Source organism: Dermacentor silvarum, chromosome 7 (genome assembly GCF_013339745.2).
Source record: "Dermacentor silvarum isolate Dsil-2018 chromosome 7, BIME_Dsil_1.4, whole genome shotgun sequence".
Taxonomy (NCBI): Eukaryota; Metazoa; Arthropoda; class Arachnida; order Ixodida; family Ixodidae; genus Dermacentor; species Dermacentor silvarum.
In genome coordinates, this window is record NC_051160.1 from 56,774,684 (window position 1) to 56,794,281 (window position 19,598).

Sequence of the window (19,598 nt, forward strand, 5' to 3'; positions counted from 1 at the left end):
ATGCGCCTGCGTGCTGACCTACTCGCTCGGCAACTACGGCAAGATGAAGAAGAACGCCGAAGAAGTACGTAACTACATCTTACACCGCGATACCAAGGCGGCTGTCAAAGAGCACAGCGGTGGCAAGCAGACGACTGCCACTGGCGGCACCGGGCCGAGCGACGCCCGCTCGGTCACCGTCCAGATTCGGATGCCGAACTATTCGGCAAAGGGGTCGAGCGTAGACGCGGGACCGTCGCTCGGAGCAGGGCCCAATAACAGCGACTACGCCTCCGTGGTGCCGAGCGTCAATGACTCGTTCGTCGTTTCAGCCAAGCAGGACGAGTACAGCGCACCCGCGGCTGACCTGCAACTCTGGAACGCTTCGACTGCGGGCTACGGCAGCGGCAACGACAGCTCATCGTCTGGAGTTGCCGCAACCACACGCTAGTGTACTACCACCATCGTGGCTCCCAACATCGGTTGGAACGGCAACCGTCACTGCATCACAGGTGGTGATTGAACGTCAGGTATTTATTTCCGCCCACGAACGTGATTCGCCTACACAAGGCTTTTCACTGCAGTGACATTGAACTTCGTAGATAAACGAACAAGTGTATGACAACGAATCCACTATAGTGGGACGTCTGACCAGGACAGCAGAACGTTTCGTGAGCTCTCATCAATTCTCATATGTCATCATTGCGTCATCTTGTGGCGCTTTTCACTTACATATTTGTGTACTTTCAGTGTGGATTTGCATGATGTGTGTTTCGCAGATCAATAAACGTATTGCAATGTTGTCTCTATCGTCGCTTTCTGCAGTGCTTCGGTACCACTTCGCTGTATTGTGGGAGTCTTTGCAAGCAAACACCACACATCACGTACTGCTCAAGTTCAATAATTTTGCTAGATCACGGGAGATAATATGCGAGTCAAGTATGGTCGTGTGAGGTTATTGTATATGTACGTTATTAATCTGGTTTTCGAGTAGAGATCATGGAGAGATACTCAGTGAGGGGCATAAGCGGGCTAGTTGTTTGGTAATCAAGTGTACCTCTTTACCCCAACCAAAAAGCTTTGGTTAGTGGAAGCATAGGACAAGGTGTTTTGCGATGGGTTTCGTTGAAAAAGCTTCACGTATACCGCCTGTTATTGTTCAGGACTAATCGAATGCTTAAGAATCGCCAATGAGAGAGCGCAATGTGCATCATTTAAAGAGACTGAGATCACATGCAAACATATATCGCAATGTCTATGTGACTCATTAAAATGTTGCATTGTCAAATAATATTTTATTTATGCTGTTTACGGCACATGTTGTGACTGCGAAACTAAAGGCGATCAGTAGCAATGTGATCGTTGCTTAGGAAACATGGTAGGACATGTACCACGTTTGATGTATCCGGCCGGAAAGTGGGCTTCGAAATGCGTTTCGAAATGCAACAGCGTCTTCAAGTTTGCGATGATCTTGACTTTAATGCAAATGTGTTTTTAGCACATTTCGGGGACGGATATTTCAAACTTCACTCTTGTCGCAGGATATCTGCTAAGCAGGCGCGACTTCCCTACTGCTTGGTTTCAATTTCACACTTGGAACATATGATTTGCAGTGTACATGCAATCAAAAATTTAATAACGCTTTTTGATTAGCGGCTTGCATGTTGCATTTTTTGCGCAAGTATCATCCCCCCTTTCACGTAATCCAGCGGAAAAGGTCAATTTTCACTGCATGCTCTATGCGATCAAAATCAATTGCGAGAACCGATAAACAAAAACAAGGTATACACAGGGCATTCGCGCATGTGGTTGAAAGCTTTCTGCATCTCCGTTAATCTCATTACGGATAGTGGTGTCCAATCTAGCGATTCAATGTTTTGGAAACCATGCAGTTAGCGCTGTTGTATCCCATCACGAAATTTTACTTGCACACATTGTTTCTGGCAGTAGTATATTCTTTAAGGAGCATCTGCAATGAACTGCAATCTGCTGAGTAACAGGAACGTTACTGACCTGTATATCACTACATCTAATAAACAGAAAAGGTGATCGTATTACTGTTGCCTACTTTGATCAAACTCTGCCGTATTGCCCACAATTTCGTTCTTCATCGTAAAAGTCACGTGTTCTATAATTTCAAAGTGAGGGAATACAAGATTTGCCTTCAAAATCTGTGATCCCTTTCTCAATATGCAGACTTGTCCTTCTCTGATTTTTTTCACTCATCTTGTTTTCTTTTGCACAGCTAATTACTTCCTTAAACATTAATTTTTTTTAACCTATGATAAAATCTCTTTTGTATACCCGTTTATCTTTTTGTCCTAGTAATAGCACCGTTTCTTTGACCTAAACCTCTTGGCAGGGTTGAGCCAGTTTCGCCAATAGTATCGATAAACTTTATCAAAAATAATCACAGTTTTGTGGTCCCCCGGAACGGCATCGCGAATGGTCGGGGCCCCTAGTCTAGGAATTCACTGGCTCTTGCCATCTTCCCTGCTCTCTGGATAAGCTTGAGCCGGTCGTCGAGGGCCGAGCTGGACAGCAGTGCCTCTCGTGGCTCCCTCCTGGTGTTCGTTCCATGGTGTTCTATGTTGTGTAGCGTGCAGTTCCACGTAATGTGATGTAGAGTCGGTGTGGCATCGCACCATGGACATTCGTCCCTGTAGGCTGTGGGGTGTATGCGATGTAATATGTGTAGGTTCGTGTAAGTGCCTGTCTACAGCCTACGCCAGGCAGCGGCATCCTCCGTCTTTAGTTTTCGATGGGGTGGTGGATATCACAAGCCACTGCATCTGTGGTAGTTCAGCAAGCGAGGTGGTATTCACCAGCTTCCGCTTTTGAGCTGGATAGCGTGTCGAGCGCTCTCTACTGAAGCCTCCAGAAGCCAACGGCCTTGTCCCTGAAGTAGGCGCTTCACGACTTTTCAGCTCGCATGTACGGTTGCTCGGCGTTTCTTCTTCACCTAAAAATACCTGCCTGTTGTGCCGTAAACTACCCAAGCAGACTGGAGAAGATTTTCGGGGAAGACGTTCTGCGCGTATTTTTCACACCAGTGTGTTAGCGTCATGTGAAAGAAAAATGTACTGCGAAAGCACTGGGAATCGCCTGCATTCAACAAAGCTGCATAGGCGTGCTAGTTTGGCTCTCTCTTATTTAGGTTCCTGTGGTCTCAGCTAGGTCATTACAAACAGTGATTAGTAAGCTTAGAAAGAAACAAGTTGAGACTCTCTTCCAGGAAGCAGTCCTTTCAGCGATCACTCCACGGTATCATGACTTTCGATATCGATTATCGACTGACGGTATATAATGGTACACCGTTAGTCGACTACCGACTAGCGATGCCGTGCGGTCCCCCGATGTGGCAAATGTTGCAGGCTACATCGCAGGATTTGTGTGCCGAATGGGGCAGCGAAAAATGACTTGCACTGCGTGCCAGCCGGCTACTGTTAAAAAAAAAAGAAAAAAGATGCGCATCAACGGTATTGAACTGCAAGAACAGTGAGGTGACCTTAATGTGGTGTTATATTTCACTTTAACTCGCCCTGGGCTTCAAAGCCGGCCACTAGTTGCGTGCACCTGTCGCCTCAATTCACCGCAAGTGATCCTAATGGAGCTTCTGCGGTCTCTGCGCATCCAATATCAGCACGTCGTTTTTATTCTCGCGGAACATGTCTTGTAATTTTGTCGTTACTTTGAGGGGCGCAGAGGCATTTCGAAGTCATTATTCACAAAAGTTCTGTTACATTGAATGCCTCCAGAGTTGCCCATCGCCCCGCCAACCGCGTCGCTAACCCGACTGGCGTGCGATTGAGAAAACGCTTTAGGTAAAAAAAAAAAGTATTGCATATGGAGTCAGGTTATTGTAAGAACTCGTTCCGGACACGAAACGAAATACAACACCCGTAAAATGCGGAAAACCATGAAGAAAATTGTTAAGGGCGCAATAATAAAGGCGCCCTAAAATAATAAGGGCGCCCTTCCGGTGGCTTCACCTGTGCCTGGTTCAGTGAGCAGCGAAGTGACACCCAACAAACCATAGTAGAAACCATAGTAGTGATCAGGGCTAGAGCCCCATTCCTAAATTTTCACCGCTATCAGCCTTGCTTCTCGATCTCTGTCCTTCGACTCTTTTGCAACCAAGAAAAAACACTGAATTTTTCTTTTGGTTATCGACGTCGTTTCAGCTACTTGGGGGAAGGTTTCCGTGACCTTCCTCTGCCTCGCGATAAGTTTTCAGTCACTGTTACTAGCAGCCACAAGCAATTTGCACTTCGCTTCAGAAGTCAATTGAAGCGTCCACCAGGCTGGATTGCTCCATGTTTCGCCCCTGTTGAGACCTACATTATCCACATGTTCATCAAATTATTACGTGCTTTCTAACTTTTCTTGTAATATGTTGGGTTAGGTTAGGTCGGGTTAGATTTTGCATACCAATTACTTTTCTTTTCGTATCCCTTTTCTCAAATTTTGACGTTCGTTTCCAGTCATTCTATTTCTCGATGTGTGTAAAACTCCTTCGATGGTATTAAATCATCATCATTATCCTCAGCCTATTTTTATGTCCACTGCAGGATGAAGGCCTCTTCAAGCGATCTCAAATTAACCCTGTGTTGCACTAACTGATTCCAACTTGCGCTTGCAAATTTCCTAATTTCATCACCACACCTAATTTTCTGCAGTTGTCGACCACGCTTCCCCTTCCCTTGGCTCGCATACTGTAGCTTTAATGGTACAACGGCTATCTTCCCTACGCATTACATGGCCTGCCCAGCTCCATTTTTGTACAGCGAAGCTGTATACCTCTAACAGCCAAGGAAATTTTCGTGTCGTTGGCGTAAGCAAAAAACGCCAGGTTAAAAACTGAATAGAAAGAGAGAATGAGAAAATCGGAATGAGAGAGATATGGAAATAAATTGTAGCAGTACCAACAGGCCAACGCGCAGAGGTGCTACCGACGCCAGCCGCGCTTCTCCGTTTCCCCGCATTAGCGCCGAAGGCTGGCGGCGTCCGTGACTGCAGCAGGCGCCTCTGGCGGCGGCTCGGCCGAGCTCCCACCAGCTGCGCGCTACTGCGCATTCGCCATGACGTCATCCCGGCGTTTCGTCACCAGCGCGCCACCCGTACACTGTGCATAGCTTTCGCCCCACTTCCCCAACGTGTGCTCGGACTGCAAGTGCTTCGCGAGGCGTTCCCGGATTCCACGGACCATGAAGAAATGCTTATACACTTCGTATAGCCATCACCAGCTAGGAACCGATGAGCTCCGCTGGTTATTTAGCCTTGCGCCACTAGTGCAAGCATATCTCCTTTGAAATCAAGCACACAGTATACAGCTCAGCTCTCGTTTTCAAAAGAAAAACCACAAACAAGCATCAAAGCCACATGATGGATGATAAGGCGCGTGTGAACAATGGGAACACCCTCCCACGCGTTCCGGTAAAGATTAGGTTTTCAGCTGCTTCGAAAGGGGTTCATGTCATTCAAAACCCTCGTGTGAAGTGCAAACCGTGTAATGTATGCTAATGACGTCTGCGAATATTGCGAAGCACGTTCCTTCTCACGCGTGTGTTTCCCGGTAAAGATTACGGTAGCGTAAGCTACTTCGAGTGGAAAAGTACCCAACAGCATAGAAATAACGTAGTGACGTCACCGTGGCCTAACAACTCATTCAGTTCATTCCAGGCTACTTCTTTCTGGGGTTTTACGTGCCAAAACCAGTTCTGATTATGAGGCACGCCGTAGTGGAGGGCTCCGGATTAATTTTGACCACCTGGAGTTCTTTAACGTGCACTACAACGCAACGCCTTAGCTGACTGAGCCACCGCGGTGGGTAATCATTCCCGGCTACCATGGGTAGACCACGGAAAGCAAGGACGCCAGAAAAACAGCGTGAACATAATGTCGTTGTGAAGTAATAAAGGGTGTGGTTAAGTACATTTCACTTGTCTCTTGTTTCACTGTTTGTAGAGCCACGTGTGTGAATTCAACTGACATCACAATGGGTAATCGTTGTGGGTGTCGTTTACAGCTTCGCTGTCCAACCACCTTCACAGCGTGGATTGGCGCCACAGTTTTTTCTTGATGTCAGCTAGAATATTGGCTACCCCCTTTGTTTTCTCTCTGATCCACACCACTTTCTTCCTGCCACTTAAAGTTACGCATAACATTTTCCGTTCCATCATTAATCTTAGCATAATAATCTTCAACCCCACTCTTACATTTTCTCGTTTAAGGCACTCAATCATTTGTTGTAATTCGTCCCCATTGTTGCTGAATAGGACAATGCCATCTGCAAACCGAAGGTTGCTGAGATATTCGGCATTGATCCTCACTCCTAAGCCTTCCCAGTCCAATAGCTTCAATGCTTCTTCTAAGCATGCCGTTAATAGCTTTAGAGAGATTGTGTCTCCTTGAATGACCCCTTTCCTGATGGGTAGTTTTCTACATTTCTTGTAAAGAAGTAAGGTAGTATATGGAATCGTCCCACAGATATCCGCGTATGCCTACTGTATATCCACATGAGAAACAAAGAAACAAATCATCAACACCATTATTTCAATAAAAACAAGAGAAGAAGAGAGAGAAGAAAAACGAGAGCTCGCGCAGGTACGTGCCGTATGTAAACGATCCCCCTCAGTGGGTGCGAGCCATGATAAAGAATCATCATCATCATCTCATTAAAGGAAAGAGCAACAACAAAGGTGCCTTTGTATACGGACCAAGCAAGCTAGCAAAGTTCGAGATTCTTGATTCCGACAGAACCTTGAAGCTCCGGGTGGTGCCGGAGATGACTGCCCCAGCCCCAGGCGCAACAAATCACCGGAATCGCTCTCGTTGCATCACAGCTGCCCGACGTTTTCCAGCATCGCCAGAAGTTAGCCGGCACCATGGAACTAGAAGTGCAAGCTCGGGCGAGCCTTGCGGTTGTGCTGGTCATCAGCGAGTAAGTGGGTGTCTGTATCCTGGGATGCGCCTACGCCCTTGCCTAGTCGCTCGGCAACTAAGGCAAACTGAAGAAGGACGCCGAGGAAGTGCAGTAACTACATCCTACACCAGTGGGACCAAGGCCGCTGGCGACGGGCTAGAGCGGTGACCTTGGATGATCGACACCCGCTCGGCCACTGCTCAAAATCCTGGTTCTGGTGGCGTCGACGAATGGTTCAAAGGTTGACGCGGGACCGCTGCTTCTAGTAGGGCCTAAGAAACAGCAACTATGCCGAGTTCGGTGTGGAGGGGGCTTACCTGCAGCGCCGGAACGCAATGACTGGGAACGGTGACAGCGGTGGCAACGGGAGCTCGTCCTTTACCCTGACGACCGACATCAGCTGGAACGGCACTAACCACACCGGGGTCTGGGTTCTAGACGATAATTGACAGTAAGGTCGTCATTCTCGCTCCGGAACTTTCTACAACAGTGGTGATCAACTGTTTGCCGAGGAAAGAGTGAATATGCAGCAAAGATACCGCCTGTAGACGTTTAACTAGTACAAAAGAATTTTGGGGAAAACCTTTACCTGTTCTTAGAATTGCGCAGTTCCTTTGTGTCTGTAATTTCGCATTTCACGCGTGCATCCTTATGCAACCTTACTGTGATTACCGTACTGCTGCTGTGCGTTTGTTTAAGAACTGGTCACTGGAAAGCGGATGTCTGCCAGGGTCATTTCTAGCGTCATTCTATTAGCACCTTTGAGTATGCAGTCACGGAGCGTCTAAAAACAAGTCACATATCACATGCCTGCCGTAGGCCAATAATCTCGTACGATTATATGAGATATCATGCATAATACGTGTTATCGTGGTATAAAAATGCATGCGCACAAGCGGACAGAAATTTATGGAAAAGAGCAGCACAAACGCTATTAAGTGAAAGGTGCCACAGTGGCGAAAAGAAGAAACACAAAACTATACTTTTGCATCTTCACGAGAAGGCAGCGACAAGAAGTAACGCATTGGAACGCGTTTGCGCTCTTCACCTAAAATTCAGGCAGAACTCATCTACGATGACTATCGAAGTATACGAACAGCCAGAAACGCGTCACGTAGGTGGTGTGTACTGGAGCTGGGCTTCTCTCTCGCGCTTCCGTGTGGGCACGCTGCGCCTTCTGGCGACGCTGGCATGAAGTCCGCGCATACCCAGGTACACAGTGACTCAAGTGCGACAGTGACCCAATTGACAAACTGACCCAACATCGCGTCAAAGCGGCTCATTGAATAGTGGTACATACACAGTGCTGCATACGTTATGGCTATTCACCTACTTGGATAGTCATCGCAGATGATTTCTGCCAAGATTTTTATGCAGCACTATCTTCAGTATCAGCCCTCATCATTGGTGCGATAGGTAGATATGCCGGAAAGAAACCTGGTTTGACAATGTATAGCATGCTATATCCATTCGGTCCAGGCATGACAATCCCTTAAGCGATATAATTGAGGGTGGTATCGACGCTCTCCTTGACGACATAGTAACGGAGCGAAATGCCTACAATCAAGCACGTGGGCCCATATTTACAAAAGCTCTTACGCAATCACTGTTCTTAAGAGAAGAGTACAGCCAATCATGACGCTGAACATGTTATTAGTGAAGGCATACGACCAACGGAAAAGAGAACTTACGAATGAAAAGCTTTGTGCATCCGGAGTCTGTAGTCTTGCTGCCCCGGGTACCGATATCCGGGACAGTCCTATTTAAAGCTTCTGTATGCGCCCACACGGCCAACGGATTAGGTCGTCCGTGTCAGCTGTCGCTGTTTAATAAAAGTAAGATTGGCGCGTCTAGTAGACGTACACCTCCTCCCGCAGCTGTATTGGCATTTCGAGCACTTTAGCCTGGGTGGTTGAGGAGAGGCGTCGTTTTCGGCCTAGAGTAATTGGTGCTCCGCCACAGGCACGTAAGCCAGCCACTTCTCGAGCACGCATGTATATATATATGGAGAGAGAGAAATAGAAGAAACTTTATTTAGAATAGCATGCAATTGAAGTGAGCGTGGGTAGCTCCTTCGCTGTTCTTCTGGATCGGTCAACCTGTTCGAGCTTATTCGTCCAGTAGGAGGTGGATAATGCTGCCTCTGATTGCCGTGTGGAGGAATGTGCTATGGGTGTCAGGTCTGGTGTGCTTGCTGATGCCGATACCCTGCATGTGTTAGAGCATTAAAATTTCGCCTCATCGTGGGCATATATAACAATACAGCGCAGGGTGTATAGCGTGGTATAGACTCGAGTGAGGATATTTGTTTGTGGTTTCCCTTACACTACGGTTCTCTCTGGAGTGAGAGTGCTGTGCGGCAGTTGTAGTGTTTTTCGTCGCAGCAGGTAGTGTTGTGGTACGTGTGTGTAAGTTTTTACGGTATCGACTCGGGATGGAACTCTGCCTCGCGTCTCACTCGCGGCTCCTGGCGTGCGTGTGCTCGGGCGCACTCACATCGGACGACCAGCTGTGCATTTATAAGAAGGCTATTCTGTAAGTGTTCGTTTCGCGGGATCGTCTCCCGTAGCCTCGTGTGCCGGGTGGCAGATGCCTCAGCCCACTAAACTATATGGATCTGTCGCCAAAGGAGGGGCATGTTCGGGATAGACTGCAACAGAAGAGTCGAAATGCATTAGCTCGCTAGCCTCTACGTGGATAGTCACATGTTCATTGAAACGAGTAGCCGGTTGCGTTGCTATATAGAGGTGCAGCCTCTACTGCGGTTGATTTTTGTCACGCGTTCTTTGAAACCTTCACTATTTTCTCATTTATTTCTTGCCATTAGACTGGAATCAAGCCTGTATTCTGCAATTTAGTTGCAAATATTTATATTTCAGTATAGTCATTATTATTTGCGATGTGCTTGCGATTGCTGTCGTGGGTACATACTATGCATTAAGCAATCGATGTCGGCATCAAGAACGTGGGTAAGAACGAGAAGAAGAGAGAGAAGAAGAACAAGAAGACCTCGCACAGACGCCCAAGTCCGACGCTCCGTGACTGCGCCCGACACTTCCTGTTACGGACCGCTCCGGAGACGACTGCTCCACAGCGCCAGGCGCAGCAAACCGCTGGGATCGGCGTCACAGCTCCCCGACGTTTTTACAGCAACACGAAGAACTTTCCGGCACCATGGAACCAGAGGTGCGGGCACGGCTCAGCCTTCCGGTTGTGCTGGTCAACCGCGAAGGCCTGTACGTGATCATCGCCGTGCTGGGAGTCTCCATCCTGGGGTGCGCCTGCGTCCTGACCTACTCGCCCAGCCACTACGGCAAGCTGAAGAAGAACGCTGAGGAAGTACGTAACTACATCGCACCCCGCGGGATCAAGGCGACTGCGGGCGAGCATGGCGGTGGCAAGAAGACGGCTGCTGCTGTCGACGCCGCGACGAGCGACGCCCACTCGGTCACCGCGAAGGCTCCGGTTGGTGCAGGATCGTCGCTCGGAGCGGGACGAATGACCAGCGCATTTGCTTCTGTGGTGCCGAGTGTAAGTGACCCGTTCGTCGTTGCTGCCAAGCAGGAAGAGCCCGGCACGGCTGCATCCGAGACGCAGCACTTTCACGCAACGACTTCGGGCTGTGGGAGTGGTGCCAGTGACAGTTCCTCTGCTGGTAAAGCCGCAACCATGCACGAGATTTCCTCCAGCGTGACCGTCGACGTCAGCAGGAACAGCACGGGTCGCTGATCCATAGACGCTGATTGAACGTCATGTTATCGATTTTCGCTCACGAACTCTAAAGCTAACGGCGTGACGATCTCTGAAATGGTTTTGTCAATAAAGGAATATCAGTAGCGCATATACCACTGCTTTGGAACGGAGGAGCGTTTCTGGAGCTTTCACCAGTCCTTTGGTCATCATCGCGTCAATATTTCGCTGCACCTGCAGATTCTTGTGTACCTTCATGGCGCTGTTGGCTGAATGCACGTGTTCATTTTGGCGCGCGTCAATGAAAACGAAAGTCCGGCAAAGTAATTTTATCTTGTCTCTATGCGCTTTTACTTTGCGGCTAACGAATGCATCCAAAATAAGTGCATAAATTTTGGAGTGCATTGCTGAATACTGATAGCAAAGCTGCATGATAGTGATTCAGGGCAAGTGCCAATTGCCAATCTCTCCTTCTTTTGTGATATGTCCGTGGACACTAGCGCACTGGAAGTAAAATTCAATATTCATTCTAAAGTCCAACTATGGGGTCTGATTTTTTAGCACTTTTTTATTATCAAATTTACAACTATTGCAATCGTTCAATACATCGTTTGAACGTAGGTGAACAAATTGATCGTAGGTGAACATTTACTTTTGTTTAAAGACTCTACGTAAATGCAACCCGAGGAAGCTTGAATCAAGGCCACACAGAATCAATAGTGCCGGGTGTGCGAGAAATACCGAGCAAGTTGATTGATACGCGCTACGAAAGTTTTTCACCGTTAGCAGTTGAGATCTTGACGTTAAATCTGTTATCTTTGCTTCAAGGTAAAGAGAAGAATTGGTACCATACTTAGGTGTCCCGAGACACTATATTTCTAACAGAACTGAAGGTTGTACCTTGCAATTTGGAAAACACACAACCAAATTCAAGAACGGGTCTTACATAAGCGCGATAAATGTAGTGTACGTATCCTGTACTCTACTGTACGTGTCCGAACCTGCTGTTGCACGTCGTCATCATGTTTCATATTTGTAGTCATTGTCATTGTTCCGCCGTCGTGCGATCGTATCTTCATTGTTGTCACACACATCCTAACATTCGCTTTACATGGGCACGTAAAAAGTTACCTTGTAACTTTTTACAGCGAAGCTGTTAAGGGCTCAGTCTCCGATGGTCGTGTCCGCGTGCAGAAAAAAACTCTCATTGGCCGTATGCTGTACGTGTGAGTGAAAGCGCGCGAGGGACGCGTGCTTTTACGGGGAGCGAACGCATGGCGGAGAGCAAACGCGACTTCTTCCGTCGCGCGAAAGCCCGTGGGAGGACGAGAGGGAGGGAGGGGAGGCGACGTTTAGCTGCGGTAGGGTGGCTAGAATGGGGAGGTGTGAATACTGGCGGCGATTTCCTCCGGGCGCGCGTGACCCCCTTGCGCACCGATGCCACCAGGGGAAATATGGCGCTACCGCTCGCGGCGCGGTAAGCATAGCCGCGAGGCCTGCCGGCCTCGCCTCGCCTCCGTGCCTTCACCGTCAGTTGTGGTCTCGTCGCCTGTTTTGGGGTGTTTCTCGTGATACATAGCGTGTTGCACAGCATCGTCGTGGCATTGCAAATTGCCATCCTAGTATTATTCTCGAGGCCTTACACGCTAGTTCAATCTGATCACCACCGCCTGTTTTGTTATTTTTTAAAACTTTTGGCCTCAGGTTTATCGTTCGCGACTTTATTAATGAAACTGCAGTCTTGATACCACCTCGCATTCCTGCCCTCTCAGAAGATGCCGTGCCCACAGTACTTCCGAACTTGCCAAAATACATTAGCAGGACTCTGACGAAAGAAAGAAAAAGAAGAGATGTCTCACGCTCCACGGGTCCCAGGTTCGGCACGCAAACCACTCCGGTATAGGCAGTTCCGCCTTCTGTGACCCTGTATGCCTGGACTACATATTCGACTCTCTAAGTACGAATAAAGTATTATTATTATTATTATCTTACAAGAGAAGCGGCGCTTGTCTATTGACAAGACGGGGGAATGCATGCCCACCGGCAGATGTGGAGGCTGCAAATATACAACGGGATGGAATGCCCAATCCAGTCGCAGAAGAATTGTTCATTTTCGAGCTTAAGCGACCTTTGGAACTGTGGTCACTGCAAAAGTTTAAACAAAACATTGCTCGTTACCGGACTGCAGAGTTTGCAGTGAACGAAATGCCGCGCCTGTTGTGTTAACCAAAATGATAGTGTTCTTCATTGGAGAAGGACTTGCCAGCTGTAGCATCTACTTGGCTGGGCAGCTTCGCAATGAAACCGTTGTGGAATTTAAAGAACAAACAGAAGGGACCTTGGGGGCCTTTTATAACCATCAGAACCATTCTACAAGCTGGTCAATGCCCTTGAAAACAAACTCACTCGTTTGCATGCCAAAGCTGTGGCAGAGTTTATGCAGTCGATCAATTGGTGATGTGCCAAAAATTGGTTGCCTAGAGCATTCTGCTGCCCTGACAGCATCAGTTGTTCGTTTTTATTGTGTAATAAGGATTCATTTTTTCCTAAAGGTGTTATTCAGCAGGGCACTGAGAATAAACTAAAAGCACTGAAATCTTGCGTGTTGTAGATCAAATTTTTCCTTAGTTCTTTTCCTCACCTAAATAAACGATTTTATGACCAGATCTGTTGCTGTCTGCAATCATAGGAAATTGCTTACTTGAGCGTCGAAAGGACATACTACAGGTCTGCAAGCGCTGGCAAAAAGTGGTTTGTACGTTGAGAAGTAATCGGGTAATGACTGCAGTTTACAAGTCGTACGTACGGCACGCATAGGGTGATTACTGCTGACCTCGAGGACGATGGTCGCATTTTGAGGGAGTCGAAATGCAAGGCACCCGTGTGACCTAAGGTGTCAGTGCGCATTAAAGAACCCGAAGTGGTTGAAATTATTCCAGAGCCCCCAGCCCCTATGATCCTGATCCGGAGGGAAAAAGAAAACGCGTTTGAATCTATCTACGCAATGCGAACTGGGCCCGTAAAAGATCGCAGGAGTAATGATGTGGGCTGATAAAACGTTGATTTCATGATAAAGACGTATTCCATGACGCTCGCAGAAAGCGCGCGATACCCGAGGCTGGCGATGCGCTCATTTCGGCTGCGTGCCTTCCCGCGCCTCGGTCAACAGCGCCGCCCTGCGGCATCGGTGCGCTGAGGGGTCACGCTTGCGCCGCCGGTATTCACACCTCCCTATTCTAGCCATCCTAACTACGGCACCAAATGCGTATCTTGCGACCGGGCGCTAGGGGAACTGGCGACTCAATCACTCACGCGAAAGGAGGAAAGCGGGAAGGCAGCGCGGGAGGAAGGGAGTGCGGCTTTTGCTCTGCGATCAATTAACTGCGTACTTGTACTTTGCGCGGCGACGGGCGGTCGCGCGCACCGTATCTTTAGAGCGATCTGCAACACGGCTCCTACCTTTGTAAGCGCCGTGATTTCGGTGCTCAGTTTCCGTTGAAGCGATAGACCGCATGAACCTTCGCTCGCTCCTGCTGGCGCGCTTGCTCACGCCAGCGTTTTGACAGCAGTTGTGTGCGGTCATTGAGTGTGATCTATTCATGTTTGCGTGTGCGCGCTGACACCATCCTTGTTAGTTCAGTTAGTAAGCGAATGTGTCCAAGTTTATACAGCCGATAAAACTACTATCCTTACTGCGTATAGATCGCTACTAATTTGCTATCGCAATTGATGCTTCGCCTTTCGGGCGAAACTGCGTCTTTTTTTGTTTCGCACTTTTAATATTTCAGTCTGAGAATATTTAACAATAAGGCATGCGCTGCCGAGTGTTTTGTTTCATGACATTGGTTTATGGGCTGTCATTCTCACAATTCTGAGGAGCTGTATAAACTTGGACATGTAGCACCACCAGCAACACGCAGAACTGCTGTCGACGGCGGCGGCGTTTTGCCACCGTTCTCACCGAACGCGCGCGGCGTTGGTGACGTGTTTATGAAGAACGTGCCAACCTTTGCCGTACACCCTATGGCGGTGAACCGTAGCGACCATAAGGCCAGGGTCCCTGTGGTCACTAAATAAATTAAAACCACCGGATTATATATATTTCTCATTCTTTAATAGTTCAAATAACCAATTACACCATCACATCTTACAGGTCATAATTTGAAATACATAAATCCCACCATAGTACAGCTTCGCTAGTCTTTCTTCTCCAACCCAGTGGAAGGGCTGACAGTTTTCTCTACCTTTAATGGAAACTATATATAGCCAGTAACCTCCAAGTGGGGTGTAAGGAGAAGAAAACCATCATTTATTGAGGCTGGGAGTAGAACCTGTTGAGGGCCCTTAGTTCAAGGCCTCGCTGGATTCACAGCCTGCTCAATATAATCAGCTAAAGTACGCCTGACCAACGTGGATGCCAGTGGTCGTCAGCCACCCAGTAGAGAATGTTAATTAACTGCACCCTGAACTCGGAAGAACGCAAGGAGTGCTCATTAAACAGAGAGACGTAAGCAAATCGGTGGGAGCAACTCAAGGAATGCTTCACAATAAAACAGAATAGACCCGGACAGCGGTGGAGGCGTTGCGTAATCTTACACCGTCGCATTTTCCATAAGGAACTACTGGGAACAAGAAGCAGAAAAAAATTTACACCTATTAGTTATCAAATTTTCAGTTGAATACTACCTCGGTGCCAATTAAAAAAAACTAATTCGCAGCTTTGCGCACGCGTACTTTACTATATGAAATGTTATTTTGGTGAAGATAAAAGTCAGTGCTACACGAACACTCAGGCAGACGCATGCACCTCACAGAGCATGATCGCGTGCTGGAACACGGTATAAAATGACATAGTTCAGCTCTGTGCGCGTGCGACTGCACGACACGGGAAAACAAGCAGATCGAAACGGAAGCACATCTCTCTTGCTACATTACGGAGCAAAACAATAGCACGACGATATTCGGTTTGTAGGTTTTATTATTAAAGCGGAGCTTTCTTTGACTCTTCTCCCGACTTTCCGGGCCTTGCTATCGTGTTGCTCGCACTCGCAGCTGGGTTTCTTGCAACACCCCCAGATGGCGCCCACCTCCGCGCATCCCTATCTTGTCGGGGTTGGAAGTTAACCAAAGGTCAGTAGGCCGGTTGGCTTTGGGATCCCACGGTAAAACCACAAATGAGGCAGTACAGGGTGACATGGGTTAGGCCTCTTTAGAAGTCAGAGAAGCACAGAGCAAAAATAGTTTTAAAGACTCAGGAACACGGATGAATATAAATGGGTGGCTAAAGCGCACAAGTATCGCTACCTGAAAAGCGTGGACACAGAATGGAGGAAGAGGTCAAGAAAGTTGGCAACCAAGTGCAGGGTAATCGAAACAATAAATAGACAGCCAGGAGTCATCAGAAAGAAAGTTACAGAAACAAACGCAGTGAATTGGATGCAAGGAATGGAAACAAAACGGACCATGGAGATTTACAAGAATGAGAAGAAAGAAATTAGAAGGGAAAATCTGTACGATAACACAAAGGGCAGTGCCTTGCTATTTGAGGCTCGAGCCGGTTGCCTAAGGACCAAGACATACCGGAGTAAATATTCGGAACTAGATGAGGCATGTGTATGCTGCAGTAAAGATCCAGAGACCACTCAGCACATCCTAATGGAATGCGACGGGATCCACCCAGCGAGAACCGTAGGTAACGTGCAACTTCCAGAAGCGCTTGGGGTTAAAGTGGAAGGAAACATCAATAGATCAGCCGTAGAGATAAGCAAGAGACGATTAGCGTACTGGTGGAAAAAATTTCTCGCAGTTTCGCCCGAAAAGCGAAGCACCAATTGCGATAGCGAATTGGTAGAGAGCTATACGGAGTAAGGAAAGTAGTTTTATCAGCTGTATAAACTTGGACATGCAGCAGCACCAGCAACGCGCAGAACTGTTGCGGACGCCGTCGGCGTTTTGCCCGCGTTCGCACCGAACGCGCGCGGCGTTTTTATATAAATACGTATTTGGTGCCGCCGCTAAATGTCGCCTCCCCTCCTTCCCTCCCGTTCCCCCACAGCCTTTCGCGCGACGGAAAAAGTTGCGTTTGCTCTCTATATATGGAAAGGAGGAAAGAGACGCTTAATTCTGCAGCCCTTCAGGGAGCACGGCGCAGAACGCGTGTTTGCTCTCCGACGTGCGTTCGCTCCCCGTGAAAGCGCGCGTCCGGAGCTCCCTTTCACTCGCACATACAGCGTCCGGAGCGCGGCGACGATTTTATTGCCGCTGACGTCATACGGAACCTCACGGCGACGGCGACGACGACGGCGAATGGAGCCGATGGGCACCTAGCTCGTCCTGGCCTTGTGGGTTATGTTTTAAGGAATTTATTGATTATTTATCGATTATTTTTTACCTATTGATTGGTTATCGATTGGCTATCGCAAGGTATTGGCCACGTATTTGGGCTAGGCTTAGCACTGCCAAGTCATTCCCATAATTTTTCCGGAATTCATTTATTATTGATCAATTATTGATTAGCTATTGATTGGCTATCGATTGGCTATCGATGACTGACTAAGATTGAGTAGTTCCAACCATGCTTAACTAGACTTAGCCAGGTTCAGCTTTGCTAGTTCACATGGGCACGTGCCATTGCACTTGCACCCATTCTGCACGACCGCGCGCGCCAGGATCAGACCACATTTTCTGTTCGCGGTTGATGCATTACGCCCGGCTTAAACAGCTCCGCTGTTAAAAGGCATTTGCATTAAAGTCAAGATCATCGCAAACTTCAAGACGCAGTTGCATTTCGAAACGCAATTCAAAGACCACTTTCAGGCCAGATACAGCGAACGTGGTACAAGTCATACCATGTTTCCAAGCAAACTTCACATCGCTACTGCTCGCCTTTAGTTTCGCAGTTACAACATGTGCCGTAAAGTGCATAAATAAAATAGTATTTTAAAATCAAGATTTCAATGAATGACATAGACACTGCGATATGTCGCGCATGTGATGTCCGCCTCTTTATTTATTGCACACTGCGATCTCTCATTTGCGATTCTTAAGTATTAGATTAATCCTAAAACAACTAACCGATAGTATCCGTGAAGCTGTTTCAACGAAAGTCATCGTATTTTTGAATAAGCACCTTGTCCTATGTTTCCACTGTCTCTATTATTATTTTTTGTGATAAAAGGTACATTTGATCACCAACCAGAAACAATATTGCAATACTTTTATTGACCTGCTCATCAAAGCAAACACACATCAAGCACAGCGCATCGAAAGTACACAAATATGTAAGTGAAAGGGGACACAATGTGGTGACGCGGTGCTTGCATATGAGAACTGATGACAGCTCAAGGAACGTTCTGCTGTCCTGGTCAGGCGTCCCACTCGCATAGTCGTTGTCCTACACTGGTTCGTTTATTTACGAAGTTCATTGTCACTCCAGTGGAAAGCCGTATGTAGGCGAGTATCAGTTCGTGGGCGAGAAAAAAACCTTATGTTCAGTCACCATCTGTGACGCATGTCGTTCCAGCCGATGTTGGGAGCCACGATGGTGGTAGTACACTAGCGTGCGGTTGCGGCAACTGCAGACGATGAGCTGTCGTTGCCGCTACCGTAGCACGCAGTCGAAGCGTTCCAGAGTTGCAGGTCAGCCGCGGCCGCGCCGTACTCCTCCTGCTTGGCTGAAACGACGAACGTGGCATTGACGCTCCGCACCACGGAGGCGTAGTCGTTGTTATTGGGCCCTGCTCCGAGCGACGGTCCCGCGTCTACCGTCGACCCCTTCGCCGAAGCGTTCGGCATCGGAATCTTGACGTTCACCGAGCGGGCGTCACTCGGCCCGGTGCCGCCAGCGGCAGTCACCTGCTTGCCACCACTATGCTCTTTGACAGCCGCCTTGGTATCACGGTGGAAGATGTAGTTACGTACTTCTTCGGCGTACTTCATCAGCTTGCCGTAGTTGCCGAGCGAGTAGGTCAGGACGCAGGCGCATCCCAGGATGGAGACGCCCAGCACGGCGATGATCACGTACAGGCCATCGCGGTTGACCAGCACTACCGGAAGACCGACCCGTGCTTGCACCTCGGGTTCCATGGTGGTGCCGGCTGGCTGCTGGCGATGTCGGAAAACGTCAGGCAGAGCTGCCGCAACGATGACAATTGCGGTGGGATTTGTGCCTGCGCGCTGCAGTTGTCTCCAGCACGACGAGGAACTGAAAACGCCCGTCGCAGTGGGGGAGCGTCGAACGTTAGCGTCTGTGCGAGCTCTTCTCGTTCTTCTTCTGTCTCTTCTCCCTATCCTGTGGTGTTGTTGATAATGATGATACGTGGAGGACGATAATAAGGACGATGACGACTACGAAAGAATTGACGCAGTTTCACCCGAAGGCGAAGCATCAATTGCGATAGCAAATTAGTAGAGAGCTATACGGAGTAAGGATAGTAGTTTTATCTGCTGTATAAACTTGGACATGCAGCAGCACCAGCAACGCGCAAGAACTGTTGTCAACGCTGTCGGCGTTTTGCCCATAGAGAAAGAAAAAAAAGTTATTTCTTTCTCTATGTTTTGCCGGCGTTCGCACCTAACGCGCGCGGCGTTGGTGACTGTTGCCGGTGCCTCTGGGGGCGGTGGCTCGGAAGTTTTCGACGAGATCAGAATGGGACACTCGTCGAGCTGCGTCGGAAAGCTTACCCACCTCGCCTCGCAACGTTTTTATATAAATATGCATTTGGGGCCGCAGCTAAACGTGGCCTCCTCTCCCTCCCTCCTGTCCCCCCCACGGCCTTTCGCACGGCGGAAAAAATTACACCATCTTCCCATAGGGGAACCCTGATCTGTATGCGAAGCAGCCTTGGGGTCGACTCAACTTCCCATTAGTTTTCAGTTCGTGTCGTTTCCGTTAGGTTGAGGTACGTAGCTACCGGCTTCGCGAGCCCGAAGTTCGGGATCGGCCTGTCGCCGCTGCCGTTTCGTGGCAGCGGCTCGAGCCCCAGCGGAGTATGCAGCGCCTACC

At 48.4% G+C, this 19,598-nt stretch overlaps 1 protein-coding gene across 1 annotated transcript in view; it reads right to left on the reverse strand.

The window, feature by feature from the left end:
- LOC125946755 (uncharacterized) overlaps window positions 1-18,779 on the reverse strand; it is a 76,023-nt gene extending 57,244 nt beyond the window's left edge. Inside the window, exon 1 of the mRNA XM_049670718.1 lies at window positions 18,449-18,779. Within this exon, the coding sequence (XP_049526675.1) occupies window positions 18,449-18,679 (231 nt within the window). The 5' untranslated portion in view covers window positions 18,680-18,779. The remainder of the gene's footprint in view (window positions 1-18,448) is intronic.
- Window positions 18,780-19,598: the final 819 nt, after the last annotated feature.